We start from the raw sequence: 16,257 nt of genomic DNA, 5'->3' as shown, positions 1-16,257 counted from the left end.
TTTCGTTAAGGAACTAAACTGGAAGTAAAGCGATCCCTAGTCCGCGACAAAAGCGGATCCTGATTTATTTTAGGTTCAATTTAATGACTGAGCCCTAAGACAATTTCTTTACGATCCAGATCTTCGTCCGGGAGTAGTTACTCAGCTGTTCAATAAGGTAAAAGTAAAGTACATTTATTTTGCGCACGGTTAGATTTAAAGCTAGCAACTTGGCATGAGAGGCCGTGCAATCAAACAGATATTTAGACAAAAGAGATACACAACATTGGTACTTAAACTTTGTCCAACAGGTCAAAATTCTTTTCCATGAACGCTTTACACCATTATCAGTCTGGGTTGTCTTTTCTTCCTTTCGACTTCCTTTCTATTTTCTCTCTTTCTTTGCCGACTTCTTACTTTACAGAAACGTGCCATCAGAATCATATCTAAATCAGCTTTTGACGTTCTTTTCGTAGTTACTTAAGTTGCGTACATAACTGAGATTTTCTCTCATTTATCGATTCTCTCACCCTCCGTTCAAATATATGTATTTTATATTTTTATATAGAATGAATACAATGCAATACGTATTTACAAAATGACTATCTCCCAGTTGGCTTGATAGCTCATGCAGTTGGTAGAGCGCTGTACAGACGCGGAGTTCTCGGATTCAAATCCCGTTCAAGCCTGAATTATTATTTTTTTTTTAAGTTGTTTGTGTAACTGTGATGGTCCCTCATTTATCTATTCTTTCACCTTTAGTTCAAATCCGTGAATTTCACTTCCGTCTTATTAACTCTAGGCGTATCTTACGAATTCAAACAATAAACGACATTCAAATCACTCCCAAATTTTCAAGAAGTTATTTTGCTTATAAATAGAACTTTCTCCCTTTCACCCCGCTGTAGTAATTTGCTGCTCTTAAAACTGTATCCAGTAATATTACTTGATTGGATAGCCACGAAGGGTGTGTTGCAACTCTAACCACACAATCACAGTAACCCTCAGGTTTAAATAGGATCCGAATCCACTTCTCAGCTCGATCTCTCTTTTTTTTCTGTTGATAACTCGACGGCGTGTCCTGTAGAACCCGATAAACCCTTTACCCCTGAAGCAAAACGACATTTTGTCCAGATCCTGGGTTACAAACTAGATATCCATGAATGATGTACCGTTTTCAAGCTACTCATGAGTGTATTTCATAACTGCATGATATAATCATAAAATTATGAGAATAGTTATGGCTTTGAGATAAATGGGCTTAAAACGTCCCATTATCTCTGTGTATATTAGGTATACCGCTAAACTATAGCTTATTTTGCAATTCTCAACATGTTCATTAATGTGAGAGATGTCTTTAAAAGACCTGCAACTGCTGAGGGGGGAGGGGGGAAAGTTGAAAAGTTATGGAATGGTCAACCGGGCCATATTACATATGGGAGGGGTTTAAGTTTTCATCCTTTTAATGAGTAGATCTTTACAAGACCATCTTGCTGCCAAAAAGTCATGGAAACCGTCAAATATCGACAGAATTATGGCATTATGTGTCAATTGGCACTCTTAGGAATTTAAGGGTTAAAACGAACAGCGGCAGGCTAAGCGTTTTTTGCCTCGAAAGCCTGCGTTACATAACATCGAAATTGATCTTCAGATCTCAGGAATTGTTTACTGTCTCGTTATCAAACGATCACAAAGAGCTGAGTTTCCGTATGACCACAAAGGCTGTTCTCAGTGCGTACAGTATATTTAGACACCTGGGGTCAGATTCACGAAATCCTGATGTATCCTTAGTATTGTTTTCTTGACAAACCCTTATTGTTGGAATATAACAACAGACTATTGTTCAGAAACATACTTAACTTAGAAGCGCTTCGCGAATCTGGCCCTAGTTTTGATTGACATGGCGTTTTCTTTGAGAGTGTCCACCCGACCAGAAAAGAACAAAAAAAAGGCCTGTTGATTTTCTAAATCGCACCGTTTTTCATGTCATACTGATCAGTCAATCGGGTGTCAAAATACAGGTACGATATGCGCTGCGACACTATCGGACCGACAAATCGTAGCGTGTAAACCGGCCTTTGGGCATCGGAACTGGCCGAATATGAAATATTATGGTATGTCTTTCGATCGCATGATTACAAAAACACTGATTTCCCGAGATGATCGCGCAATCGTTTATGGATGAAAGTCGTAGTAGTGAGGGGGGGACCACGGTTTCCTCTTTTTCGCGGGGGAATCTCATTAATACGCGGGGGAATACATTAACGCCGATGACGTCATCGCCTATTGTCTTGATCACTCATTATAGGATGACGTCATATTTAAGTTTAGTCTTACCAACAGGTTCTGAACTGGTTTGACAGGTTTATCAATGATGTCATGCTCTATTTTTAACTTATGGCAATCATGGGCGGTATCACCGGTTTGACAGGTTTTTAAAGTTATTTTTTGGATACATGACATCATATAGTACATACATACTTTATTGTATAGCTCCCCTTGGGAGGCTCTTCCGTCATACATGAAAATAAAAAATAATAATAATAATAATAATAATAATAATAATAATAATAATAATGAAAACTATTTACATTTGAATGATAATATAGAGAGAAAGAAAAAAATACGATAATAAAAAAAACGATGAATTGAAAAGATTCTTAAAAACTCTCTTTTTTAAAAACGCTAAGTTTTCCTGTGTTTCTGATATGCTTCGATAAATGATTGTAGATTTTTTTGCTCCACCGAAGGTGAAAGCCCTTTGGCCTTTCGCAAGCCTACACTTGGGCAGTGTGAGGTCATTATTTTGCTTGGCGTTCCTTTAGTGAATTTTTGAAGGGTGTTGAAATCATTCTCGAAGATAACCGGGAGTTTGGTTGTTCATTCATTTGTATACAGTAGTCTATTTTCATTGTCCGTAAGCGTATGAAAAAGCGATTACTGCCAAGCACATTATTCACGAATTGTGAGTTTCAGTAATAATGATACATTTTCAGTGATTCTATTTTGGATGAATTTGATCGAGTTTGTGATTTCGTTGGTTATAAAAGATGAAATCATACATCAGACATCGGACGCGTGTTTCGATTCACGCACCGTTACCTAAGCTATTATGTTAATTAAGTTGAGCTTTGTCGAGGATTAAACAGTAAAAACAGTCTTTTGTTCTCTTTGTTTATCAAATTGCTCCGAATAAGAATATTATTACGGTTGATCGATTCCTGGCTGCTTAAATTAATTTGCATGTTAAGTTTGGCGCGCACTGAAAGAATAAAACACGCTCAGAATTTACTGAAAATTCTTTATTTAAATCGTTCAACAATTCAAGTACAAAGCAAAGTTCTTATGACAGCATTAATCTTCTTTATCCCCTTCATCGCTAGGGGGATAGAATGTCATTTTTGATGTTCTTTCATCCATGTGTGTGATTGCGCCACAATTTAATTAAAATTCCTCCTCTTGAGAAGCCTTATATGGATGATTTCTGTTAGTTCGCCGGGATCTTCTTGAGGGACGATCATCGTCATCCAGGTAGTTTTTAAACCGAATTCGAGGTAGTTTTTTTCTTTTTTGTGTAGGTGAGGGTACTGTGGGAGGGGGTGTTAAGATGGACGAGGAAAGTGACGCTTCCGCGGGCGTCGCCTGTATAACCGTGGGCGTTTGGACAGTGGCTACCTGTACAGTCACTGGTTCTTGATCTGGCATAAGATTGCTAGAAATTTTTCTCTGTTCTTCAGAGTGGGTTGGATTTGATTCTTTGAGTCTGGAATTCAACTGTTGTTTAAACGTCAAATACTTGTTTTGCAGCTGCATGTAATGCTTTGCTCTTTTGTCATCTCCAAGGTCTGATCGTGAGAGAAGACCATCCATTGAATCTTGTAATTTCTTCATTACTGGAACTACTGGGGGAGTCATTACGTTCTGTTGTTTGAGGTACTGTAGTAGTTCCTGCGAGATATTATCCGGTACCGCTACGTTATCAAATCGTTCTTCGCCAGGTAGAACGTTCGTTCGCAATCTACAGTTGTCTTGAGTGGTGGTTTTAAGATCAACTAGGAGATAACCAAAGTGCCTCTGTACGGCCTGCTCATAGTGATTAATAAAGAAATCGGTGTGCCTGGGATACATTTGCTTAGCCAGGGTCAGAACTTGAAGTTTATCCCGGCGGGGGTTCTTGAAAAGGACTAAGTAGTGACTGTTTAAGCTGATACTTCGACTGCCTTTTCCTTGATGAAATAAGTTCTGCACGATGTAAATTATGCTTAGGTTGCGATGATGGGATCCTCTTGAAAACAGGTTGACGATTCGCTTGTCTTCACCGGCATCAGCCATCTGATCATCGATCACCATTAAGTTGCGTTGGCGGATGTCAAAATATGAGTCATGCTCTAGATTGGAAGGAATACCTCTGACAAACTCTGTTTTGTATTGTTGCCATCAATTCAAGATAAGCGGGCTGCCACTGGGAATAACACCAAACAATCCTCTGTGGTGGTAGATTGATTGCTCTTTGAGCCTGTTGCAACAAAGATTTTACCCAGACGGTCTTTCCTGATCCGGTCATGCCAGCAACCATACAAGTAAATGGATGTACGAATTGAAACCGCTGACACTTTTCTACAAAAAACGGCATAGCTATGAAGGGAGTGAAACCAGCATTGCGGTGTTTAGACATCACGTGTCTTTGCATACTATCTTTTCTACTAAAGGATTTTTCGCAGAAGGAACAGAACCAACTCATGTCATTTCGGCGAAGACTTAACGTAAATTGAAAATAACGTCGAATGTGTCACATTTATATAGAATTAACCCCTATTGTTTTCGCCACCACCCCCACCTCCACCACCACATTTCTATTGTTTTCCTCCACCACCGCCACCGCCCCCACCTCCACCACCATGTATCTATTGTTTTAACTCCACCACCACCACATTTCTATTGTTTTCCCTCCACCACCGCAACCGCCCCCACCTCCACCACCACGTTTCTATTGTTTTAACTCCTCCACCACCACCACCACCACCACATTTCTATTGTTTTCCCTCCACCACCACCACCGCCCCCAGCACCACGTTTCTATTGTTTTAACTCCACCACCACATTTCTATTGTTTTCCCTCCACCACCACCACCGCCCCCACCTCCACCACCACGTTTCTATTGTTTTAACTCCACCACCTTATTTCTATTGTTTTCCCTCCTCCACCTCCCCCTTCTCCTCAAGTCTATTGCTTCCCCCACATCCTACACAATAAAAGGGGAACTTACTTTCTTAAACTCATTCCATGATCATGTCTCGCGTTGTAAAGAACAACCGAGGTTTCCTTCAGCTCCTTTCAGATTGCCCTTCCAAGCAGCGTCAGTTTCTCTTGAGAACAGCTACTCCACAACAGCTGCATGCGTTATTGCAAGTTATTTATAATGTACTTACAGAAAACATACCAGTGTCTGAAGAAGTTAGGGCCATATTACGTTCGCATAAGGATGCTCTTCTAAGTCTTGCTCAGCGAAATGTACCTTACAAGACAAAGAAACGCATCCTTGTGCAACAGGGCAGTGGGTTTATACAAGAATTACTGACCCCTGCAATTAGTAGCTTGGGGTATATTATGTTATAAAAGAGACCATGGATTCTGAAATTTGGTCATTTGTGTCTCTCTTTTAACGAGTGCTGGTCGATATGAAGAGAAAGATGGATTGGGATAAAGAGAAGGAAAGTGAAATGGAGGATTACTCAACCTCTGATGAGGAAAGTGACGATGAAGAACCCCGGATAAAAGATGTCTTGAACAACCTTTCCAACGCCGTTTCCAGAAAGCACGCTTCTAAACTATTGCATAGTATGGCTACTTCTAGAAATATCTTGTTTTGGAGACCTAGTGGACTGGTACTCCGAAACCAGCGTGCAATACCATAACAAACATCTCAGAGCTGGTCGAGTATGTGTTACTCCCTCATAACGAAGATGTCGCCAAACCCCGTGCGCTCAATACTTTCCTAGATGGGCTGGCAGAGCTCGGAGTGAATAAGCGACTGATCAAAAATAAAAAACTTCTAAGAGATTTGTTAGAAAAAGAAAGAGGATACCAGGATAAAGAGGAAGAATCAGGTAATGAGGCTAATGATGAAAACTTGTCGGACAGCAGTGAAGAGGAGGAAACCAGTTCTGAAAATAGTCAACCCGAAGAGTCTCATAACAGCGGCCTGGAAAGTGATTGGGAAGAAGAGGCCGAGAATAGTAGCGACTCAGTTGAAAATTCAACGAGAGCTCAGGCAAAAGTTCATGATCCGTGCCGACACTGCAACAGTTCACATGGATATGATACCATAGTCATGAAATGTCCTAAGTGCTTTTGGGAAGATAACTGTAAAGTTTGCCCTATATGTGATCACAAGATTCCTCTTGAACGAAAGCACGCGAAGGAATCTCTCCGTCGATGTTATGATTGTGGTGCAATCACACACATGGATGAAAAAACATCAAAAATGACATTCTATCCCCCTAGCGATGAAGGGGATAAAGATGATTAACGCTGTCATAAGAACTTTGCTTTGTACTTGAATTGTTGAACGATTTAAATAAAGAATTTTCAGTAAATTCTGAGCGTGTTTTATTCTTTCAGTGCGCGCCAAACTTAACATGCAAATTAATTTAAGCAGCCAGGAATCGATCAACCGTAATAATATTCTTATTCGGAGCAATTTGATAAACAAAGAGAACAAAAGACAGTTTTTACTGTTTAATCCTCGACAAAGCTCAACTTAATTAACATAATAGCTTAGGTAACGGTGCGTGAATCGAAACACGCGTCCGATGTCTGATGTATGATTTCATCTTTTATAACCAACGAAATCACAAACTCGATCAAATTCATCCAAAATAGAATCACTGAAAATGTATCATTATTACTGAAACTCACAATTCGTGAATAATGTGCTTGGCAGTAATCACTTTTTCACACGCTTACGGACAATGAAAATAGACTACTGTATACAAATGAATGAACAACCAAACTCCCGGTTATCTTCGAGAATGATTTCAACACCCTTCAAAAATTCACTAAAGGAACGCCAAGCAAAATAATGACCTCACACTGCCCAAGTGTAGGCTTGCGAAAGGCCAAAGGGCTTTCACCTTCGGTGGAGCAAAAAAAAAAATCTACAATCATTTATCGAAGCATATCAGAAACACAGGAAAACTTAGCGTTTTTAAAAAAGAGAGTTTTTAAGAATCTTTTCAATTCATCGTTTTTTTTTATTATCGTATTTTTTTCTTTCTCTCTATATTATCATCCAAATGTAAATAGTTTTCATTATTATTATTATTATTATTATTATTATTTTTTATTTTCATGTATGACGGAAGAGCCTCCCAAGGGGAGCTATACAATAAAGTATGTATGTACTATATGATGTCATGTATCCAAAAAATAACTTTAAAAACCTGTCAAACCGGTGATACCGCCCATGATTGCCATAAGTTAAAAATAGAGCATGACATCATTGATAAACCTGTCAAACCAGTTCAGAACCTGTTGGTAAGACTAAACTTAAATATGACGTCATCCTATAATGAGTGATCAAGACAATAGGCGATGACCTACGTTAATGTATTCCCCCGCGTATTAATGAGATTCCCCCGCGAAAAAGAGAAAACCGTGGTCCCCCCCTCACTACTAGTCGTTCAAACTATCATGGGGGATGACAGGAAAAAAGCATCAGGGGATGACAGGAAAAATGATAATAATAATAATAATAGTAATAATAATAATAATAATAATAATAATAATAATAATAATAATAATAATAATAATATCTTTATTGGTACATCTAATCAAAATGGGTTTTCACATTCCAATTACAATGAAATGTAATATGAACAATTGAAATCTAAAATTTAACATTAATAGGTGATAAAACATTACCATATTATCTAAAAACTTAAAATCTTAAAATACGCATAATCACTTCTATTAAGTGTCAATGGCTTAAAAATTGGTCAAGGGCACGTCCTTTAATCGCGTTCTTAAAAACATCAAATGACTCTGTTTTTGCTAAACTTTCTGGAAGGTCATTCCAGAGCTGAACAGCCCTATATGAGAAAGATCGCCGACCTGTTCCTGATCTAAAAGATGGTATATTAAGCTTATCTTTATTCCTAGTATTTCTTGTATGCACCTGGCTTCTTGTCGTAAACTTATTTCACAAGGATGGTGGAGCTAATCCCTTTATACAATTAAAAGCCATTAAAGTGTCTCTAACCTCCAGTTGCTTAGCAACCGGCAACCAGTGGAGTTCCTTTAGCATCGGCGTAATGTGATCATACTTCTTTGCGCCAGTGACGATCCGTGCCGCAAAATTCTGAACTTTTGAAATTCTGAAAATGCATAAGTCAATTCTAGCAAGGCCAGAAATGTCTGTCCCGGTGGCCAGGCTTTAGTGTTCCCAACAACTGACTGCATTGTGATTTTCGCCTCACAGCACCGACACTTCCTTTCAAGCATAAATTCATCGCCAAAGACGATAGATCTGTGTTTTATTATGTCAAAGAAGGACAAAATTAAGTGACATGGCAGACCCAGAAAACGCACGATCATTAGAGCAATACGTTGATATAAGGATTATCTGTGACTAAGTTTGGGTCGAATTAGCTTCCACTGGGATATAGGTTGCCCAGAAACAAAGAAATCAACTGTTTTTTGCCTATACCGTAGGGCATTGAAACAGCTCGTTTGTTGCCGCCGTGGGTCATTTGCCGGTTTGATAAAAAAGTAAAATAAAATAAAATCAATCATGTGGTACCACTTGCGATCAAATATAAACAGCGCTAATAACTGAGAAAAAAGTGATTTATTGAAGTGAGACTAAAGGTGGATTTCCACTGTCGCGTAAATTTTACGTGCGTACAGACGTGAATTTAGCTGGCTTTACGTACGTAAATAAGATAAGAAGCGATGTATGAGCCGCGTGCGTAAACGTAAAAAGTTGAACAGCATTCAACTTTTTACGTTTAGGCACGCGGCTAATACATCGCTTCTTATCTTATTTACGTACGTAAAGCCAGCTAAATTCACGTCTGTACGCACGTAAAATTTACGCGACAGTGGAAATCCACCTTAATGTCTGAAACCGGATATTAGCGTCACGCAATGCCAAGGATCTGGTCACACTTCACCTGTCTGTCTATATTTAGCGACAATGGAATGCAGAGAATATACACCGTGAACTTGATTGACATGTAGCTTGAATAATGCGAATGACTTTGACGAGTATCAAGTAGCAAGCAAAAAAGGATTTGTGCGATCGAGTGTTAGAGTCCGAAGGAGACTGTGACTGTGAGTGTTTTGTACTGTTGACCGAACCTGAAGGGTATTAAAGAACGTAATATACAGTCCTCTTGAAAGTGGAGTGACATATTTTGTACAACTAATAGATCTAGATCTAGAAAACATTATTCAACTATAAAGTTCATTCCATCCCTTAGTAATGGACAATCAAGAGTATTCTAATGTTAGAATGCAATATAAAAAATAGACAGACACTTGAAATGCTTACACCTTTAAAGTGAAAATCCACTTAGAAAAGTTTCCAGTAAACATGTAGTCCATTGAAATGCGATAAAAACGACATGCGTGAAAAAATCTACCAATAAAAGAGTTGTTTTCTTATATATAAAAATATTTTACAAATTGGTCCGTTGTGTAAACACTGCTTTACGATTACGATATTTTTCCACAAACTTTCCAGCAAAGTCTGTACGTTTCTGGATGAAACCCACCGCAGTGCAGTGGAACTACAATGTATCTCCTCTGTTGTTCTTGTCCAATGGTGCGGGAAGCCTCCATATGAAAATTCCTTTGTAAATTTTGTAAATGTACCTCGGACAGCCTCAAACCAGAATGGTAAGGGCCAAAGGACGAGTTTTCCAGAATTATTTTCTACCTTGAAGTTTTTCATTTGGCAAAACAAACTTCCCTATAACTAACACAAATTGCTTTCTGCAGACTTTATAACGCAAACTTATGCTGCCTCGATTAATGAATCAATTGACCTTGCTAGGTGGGTAACATTGAACTCTTTATCCCTTGTTAGCGCTAATCGTGTTTTCGCGAAAGGAACGTAATTGAAGAAGGTATTTAAACCCTAGCGTAGGGTGATTTACTAGTGCACTACCAGTTATCGGCCTTCCAGGAAAAGGGGGCCTGGTTGTTGAAGTCTAATAATAAGTCAGAAGCATTTTATTAGTCTTGCTACCGACTGCCGCGCTCTCTACTGCTTCTTGTCTCTCCCCAGTGCTTCTGGTATTTCTAGCTTTTTTAGCTCTGTGTGTCTGTACCACTGGTAATTCGTTCTTCTTCCGCTTGCTCTAATTCGCCAAGACGCGATGGCCCAGCAGGTTTGTACAATAGTGGATCTACTTTTGTAAATTTGGCGGCTAATGCTCTCTTTGTCTCTCCCCAGTGCTTCTGGTATTTCTAGAATTTCCAGCACTGTGTGTCTGTATCACTGGTAATTCGTTCTTCTTCCGCTTTCTCTAATTCGCCAAGACGCGATTGCCCAGCAGGTTTGTGTAATAGTGGATCTTTGGTAACCTTTCCAAGTTTTTCTTTCTCCACTTCGCCAAGACGCGCTGGCCCAGCAGATTTGTGTAATAATGGATCTCCTTTTGTAAATTTGGCTGTAAATGCTCTCTTTACCTCGCCATGATGCCTAGGCTTAAAAGGTTTGTGTAATAGTGGATCTTCTAGAGATTGTTCCGCTGGTGCATATCCTTTCTGGTACATTGAGCCTTGCGCGTTTCTTTCAAGCAACAGCTTCACGAGAGTCCCATTACGTTTTCTGATAGCAAGATCGAGTGGGGTTTCGCCAGTGAAGTTCGGCAAGCTAACGTCGCATTCTGATTGAATCAGCAACTTAGATTCTCTACCGGCGCATACATGAAGTGGTGTATCTCCACGACGGCCTCGAATGTTCACATCCGCATCGTTTTTAAGCAACAGCTCGACGAGAGTTTCATCATTTCTGTCAACTGCAATATGAAGTGGTGTATTTCCATCCCAGTCTCGAATGTTAATATCCGCATTGTTTTCAAGCAACAGCTTGACGAGAGTTTCATCATTTCCCTTAACTGCAATATGAAGTGGTGTAACTCCATGCCTGTCTTCAATGTTCATGTCTGCATTGTTTTCCAGCAACAGCTTAACGACAGTTTTATCATTTCCCTTAACTGCAATATAAAGTGGAGTGTTTCCCTCCCTGTCTTGAATGTTCACATTCGCATTGTTTTCAAGCAAACGCTTGACGAGAGTTTCATCATTTTTCTCAACTGCAATATGAATTGGGGTTTTGTCATCTCTGTTCCTTAAGTTGATGCTACATCTTGACTCAATTAGTAATTGAGAGATGTTTAAAAATCCTCCACGAGCAGATACATGAAGTGGTGTATCACCCTCATTGTCTTGAATGTTCATATCCGCGCTGTTTTTAAGCAACAGCTTGACGAGAGTTTCATCATTTTTCTCGACTGTAAGATGAAGCGGGGTTTTACTATGTTTGTCCCTCAGGTTGATGTTGCATCCTGACTCAATAAGCAAATGGATAATGTGAAAGAGGCCTTGATGAACTGACAACAGCAATGGTGTGCATCCGTCAGTGTTTGCGATAATCGCATCAGCTCCATGCTCCAAAAGCAAGCGAGTGGCCATGTAGTTGTTAGAATAAGCCGCCAACAACAAAGGCGATGCTTTATCACCGGTTCTTTGAGCATTTAGGTCCGCACCGAGATCAATGAGGGTCTTGATCAAAACACTTGAAGATGATGGACTTGCCCACAACAGCGGCGTACAATAATTTTTGGCTGGTATATTAATATCTATACCGCTATTTAACACAAGTTCTATGACCTTTTCCGCATCATCGATGTTTGCACACCAGTGTAGCTCACTTAGCGTTTTGACTTTCTCGACCATGCCTCGGTAAAGTTTGTTAATACCACCATGACCGGGACGTGTCCTTTTCAGACTTGACAAAATTTCAGCGGCAGATTTTCCAGAAAACGCGTTAGCGTCGTTTCCTGTTGTTTCAACATTCATCTCCTTCACGAAGTCATCGAGAAGGACACTTGCTTTGGAAACGAAGCTATAGTCCGACTCTAAGACAGCTGCCTGCAGCAGGTTAAAACCCGACCGTCTGTCCACGTTAAGGATAGCCTTGCGCGCTAGTATCTTCAGACTGGGCTGCAATTTAAAAAATGTAAAAAAGTTTTAAGATGAATTTTGTTATTTAATGTATTGGATACTCCTTTGTTATTAATCTTCTTATCGGCTATCACACCAAAATAAACAAATGGATTAATCGTTTAAATCGAAAACCATATTTTGCAGTCAGAAAGACTGAATTACATATCTTATTAACATGGATAACTAAGGCCATAAGTCCATAAATGAACACCTAAATAAATAAGTAAATAAATTACAAATGAATAAGCTGGTTACTGTCTACATTTCCCAAGGTAGCTCCAGAAAAATCGACAGAAAGTGACTCTTACCGGTCGCTGAAAACTTGTAGTTGCGTTATTCTCCAGAAGTAACTGCACTATTGATCGGTGATTTTGGCGTTCAGCTTTCTGAAGAGCTGTGCATTGAAACTAAATACACAAAAAGATTGCAAGGTCAATAACCATATTTTAAATAATTGCAATATGAATACAATATTTACCTATACAAATGTAACGCTTTGAAATTTAAAGAGAACCTCCACTCTGATAACAAATTTTGACGTTACATTGTTGGAAACGTCTAAATTTTAAATTTCAGTTTGAAAAGTAGAAATAATATTCAAGTGTGCTAAAAATATGATATGATTTACATCAATTTTCTCTTTTAAATTTCCCGCGCACCGCCATTTTGGAGTTTATGACGTCATACGGTTGCCGCTATTGTCAGTGAGCGGAAGTTCTTTTCTGTGAAACAATTGAGCAACCATGTTACGTCATGAAATCCAAGATGCAAAGCCCGGAAAATTTAAAAGCGAAAATGAACGATTATCAAATCCTGTTTTGTCCGACGCAGAAATATTATTGCCAACAAAATGTAAAATAAGATTGTAGTTTCAACAATTTAACGTTAACTTATTTCGACAGTGGAGGTTTCCTTTAGAGTTAAGGTATGAAAAAGCAAAACAGAGAACGAAGTTCAGAACACGTTGTGACTAATGGTCTCCTTTCACTGGACATCTCATTCTGGATAGGAACCTGATTGCCGTTTCCGTGACAATCGTACACAGCTAAATTGGTCAGTAGGTGAAAAAAACATACACTAAGTTTTATGCGTTTGTAACAATTCACCTCTAAAGAGGCTAGAAATTACAATTAAGCACATTCTGAAGCTTTCGCTCGTATCACAAGGGATAAGTCAACAGCAATGAAGTGTTTTGCCATTCTACTTCAAGTTTTGTATTGTCCAGATGTTCCCACAAGTGGGTACGTAGGTATTCTTTTAGCCTCATTCCAAACGGTTTGCATGTCTCTCCGGTGTAGTCTTGTTTGTTCTTCACTGTAGCTGAGAATCCCGTACTTCTTAAAGACGGCAGACAAGTGTTCTATCAATTTGCTGGTATAGAAAAGGCCTACAGGGGAAATTTTATCCCCTGCCCTGTCTTTTATCTTCTCCCTCCGGATCTTACTTGGAACGAGTCCTCGCCGGTGAAGCATATTTTCACATAGCACATTATATCTTGCTTTAACACTTTTACTTATATGGAGTTTGAAAGGCCCACCACTCAAGCCATTGGCTCCAAGGGCCTACCTAAAATAATCGCGATCCTGTTCTCTGTTTTGTTTCTCAGTGACCAAGATTTCGGCTTTGTTCAATTAAATTTGGAAAACAGACCCATTGTGTTGTATGTGATGATTGGAGTGGAAGTTAAGATACTGCAACTGGTCGGTGTGACTGGGTGTCCTGTGGACAGTGGTCTTGATGCTTAAGTAATCTTCCACATGGATCAGCAGGGACTTAAGAAAAGCCAAGACTACATCCCTTTCCATTTCTATATTAAATTGCTCGTGCGGGTTGATGCTGTTCAAGTGTTTACTGAAGTATTCAGTGTTGTTGCAGTGCAACCCAGTGTTAAGTTGTTATTTCTAGTCTCCGGTGACATTAATTAACTTTATGTCTTATCCAATAATTAACTTTTTTACCTAACTCACCCTGTCTAGAGCATTGACATTTGCCCCCTGTTCCAACAAAAGTCTTACAACAGATTCCTGTCCATACCAACAGGCAAGGTGAAGAGGCGTCAGAGAAAACTGGCAAAAATAAAGACAGCACAGAGGAAATTACATGGGGTTTCACAATGACTTTATTAGATTGCAATCAAAAAGCAGATTTAAAACAGATTAAACTGCGAAACGTCGTATAACTAGACAGTGGTTAAATCCATGGTATCATGGCGTGAGTGGCTTGTAACTCTTCGAAAAAATAGTACAACAAAAAACAAAAAAAATTCTCCAATCCTAAGAACAATAGCAGCTGCTACAAAATAAAAACAATTACAAGCTTACGAGAGTCGCTACAAGCATACTACTGGTTTTTCTTAAGTTGTATGCGTCATTAGAATTATCCATTACAAATTAAAAGGCAGGTTTGCCATACAAACAATATATTGAAACACAAAACAGCAAGTACACTATACAATACAATGCTACACGATACAATTCAACCCAACACAACGCGATGCAAAACAACACAACTAATACGAATGGGTAAACGTTAATCTCCACAAATGGAACACAAACAAACCTGGTCTCTTTGGTCCACATCTTTACCACTATCAAGAAGCATTTTGACAGTCTCAGAAAGTCCACTGATCGAAGCTTTGTGCAGAGCACTTCTGGATGCCTGTTGATAAAAACCCGTCGACCTTCCAGTAACAATTACTCAGGGAATACGTGATGATAAGTACTACTAAAATATGAGCGGGGGATGTACATGGGCGTTTACAATGGCGAGCCGAAGGCGAGCCATTGTAAAGTCCATACAGATCGAACGCGAATATTCTATCGTAGTTGTGAAAAGAAACAACAAATTGTATGCAGAGTATTTTTATGCGATTCAGTCATTGGACATGCATGTCAAAGTATCATAGGCCCCACAGGAGAGAGAGCACGGGACAATAGTACAACTGTTTATAATTTATAATTTTCAGTCACTGTTAAACCGTGAGTTTGGCGACAGGTCGTTTTCGTTCTCCGAAAACTGAAGCGGAAAAAATTACCTCAGTCTGAAAGAGTACCTAAAAATACGAAATACAATACAAAATGGGCGGTGAACGTTTTTACTATCTGACAGAACACAAGAATGAACAAAAAAGCGCAGTTGGAAACAGTTGGAGGGAACGGACTTGACAGAACTGATGTCGAGGACTTGTCAGCTCCACTCGAGAACAGGTCCGCAAAGAGTTTAAACTTCTGGCTGTGCAAATTCATTTATGAAGTGGCGAAGCAAACTGGGGAACGGTACCCTCCTAAGACACTATACCTACTTGTTTGAGGCATTTAACGCCATTTGGCAAATGCACAGGGGAAGATGGCTTTCAACATACTGGACAAAAGTGATAAGAGGTAAAACGACATTTTCTTAAGTGTATTTTTTTTGTTTGCATTTAAACCAGTAGAGATCTGTTTCAAAAGTTAATGAATACTAATTAGCTGAGCAGGAGTTTATATCAAAAGTTAATTCTACTGTTTAATAATTCATCAACCCCAGCCTTTCCATGCCTCCCCGTGCTCACAGACAGTTGATCTGTATTGGGGTTTACAGAGGTGTACATGTGACCCAAATACTACCTATTGATTGCTCATAACTTTGATGAATAATTAATGAATTTTACAAAACCCTTTAAAGCGGCACTGTCACGGCGATTTTGCTGTATATTGGTCAAAACTGATCAAAATATTTGACAAAAAACCTCTTTGATAACATGAAATTTGCTTTAGAACACCGGGAAGAAAAAAAACGGATTTCTCGAAGGAAGAAAGAACTATTATCAGTTCTTAGAGAGTGCTCTCACAAGAAAAACTTGAAAAAGTTGGACAATCTTTTCAAGTTGCAGTCCAATTCCATCCTAGCCATCCGCGGCCAAACATAATAAACACTAGTTTCTATGGAGCAGTAGGGATACTGTTCACAATACTGAACCATTATTTCGGAACGATTCAAATATATTTTTTGGCTACTCAAACAAATACTAAAATAGGTGACACTGCCCCTTTAAGACAACG

The 16,257-nt window shown here is 39.1% G+C and overlaps 1 protein-coding gene across 1 annotated transcript in view; it reads right to left on the bottom strand.

The window, feature by feature from the left end:
• Window positions 1-9,047: 9,047 nt before the first annotated feature.
• Window positions 9,048-16,257, bottom strand: part of LOC146455520 (uncharacterized) — a 28,651-nt gene continuing 21,441 nt past the window's right edge. The window contains exons 7-10 of the mRNA XM_085094283.1: window positions 14,777-14,875; window positions 14,185-14,283; window positions 12,526-12,624; window positions 9,048-12,214 (exon numbers count right to left, since the gene is read on the bottom strand). Coding sequence (XP_084950409.1) covers window positions 10,454-12,214; window positions 12,526-12,624; window positions 14,185-14,283; window positions 14,777-14,875 — 2,058 coding nt within the window. The 3' untranslated portion in view covers window positions 9,048-10,453. The remainder of the gene's footprint in view (window positions 12,215-12,525; window positions 12,625-14,184; window positions 14,284-14,776; window positions 14,876-16,257) is intronic.

The sequence above is a fragment of the Pavona decussata genome, unplaced genomic scaffold (assembly GCF_977016875.1).
Source record: "Pavona decussata unplaced genomic scaffold, jaPavDecu1.1 SCAFFOLD_273, whole genome shotgun sequence".
Classification (NCBI taxonomy): domain Eukaryota; kingdom Metazoa; phylum Cnidaria; class Anthozoa; order Scleractinia; family Agariciidae; genus Pavona; species Pavona decussata.
The sequence above is the reverse complement of the archived record's forward strand: the minus strand, read 5'-3'. Positions and strand labels throughout refer to the sequence as shown.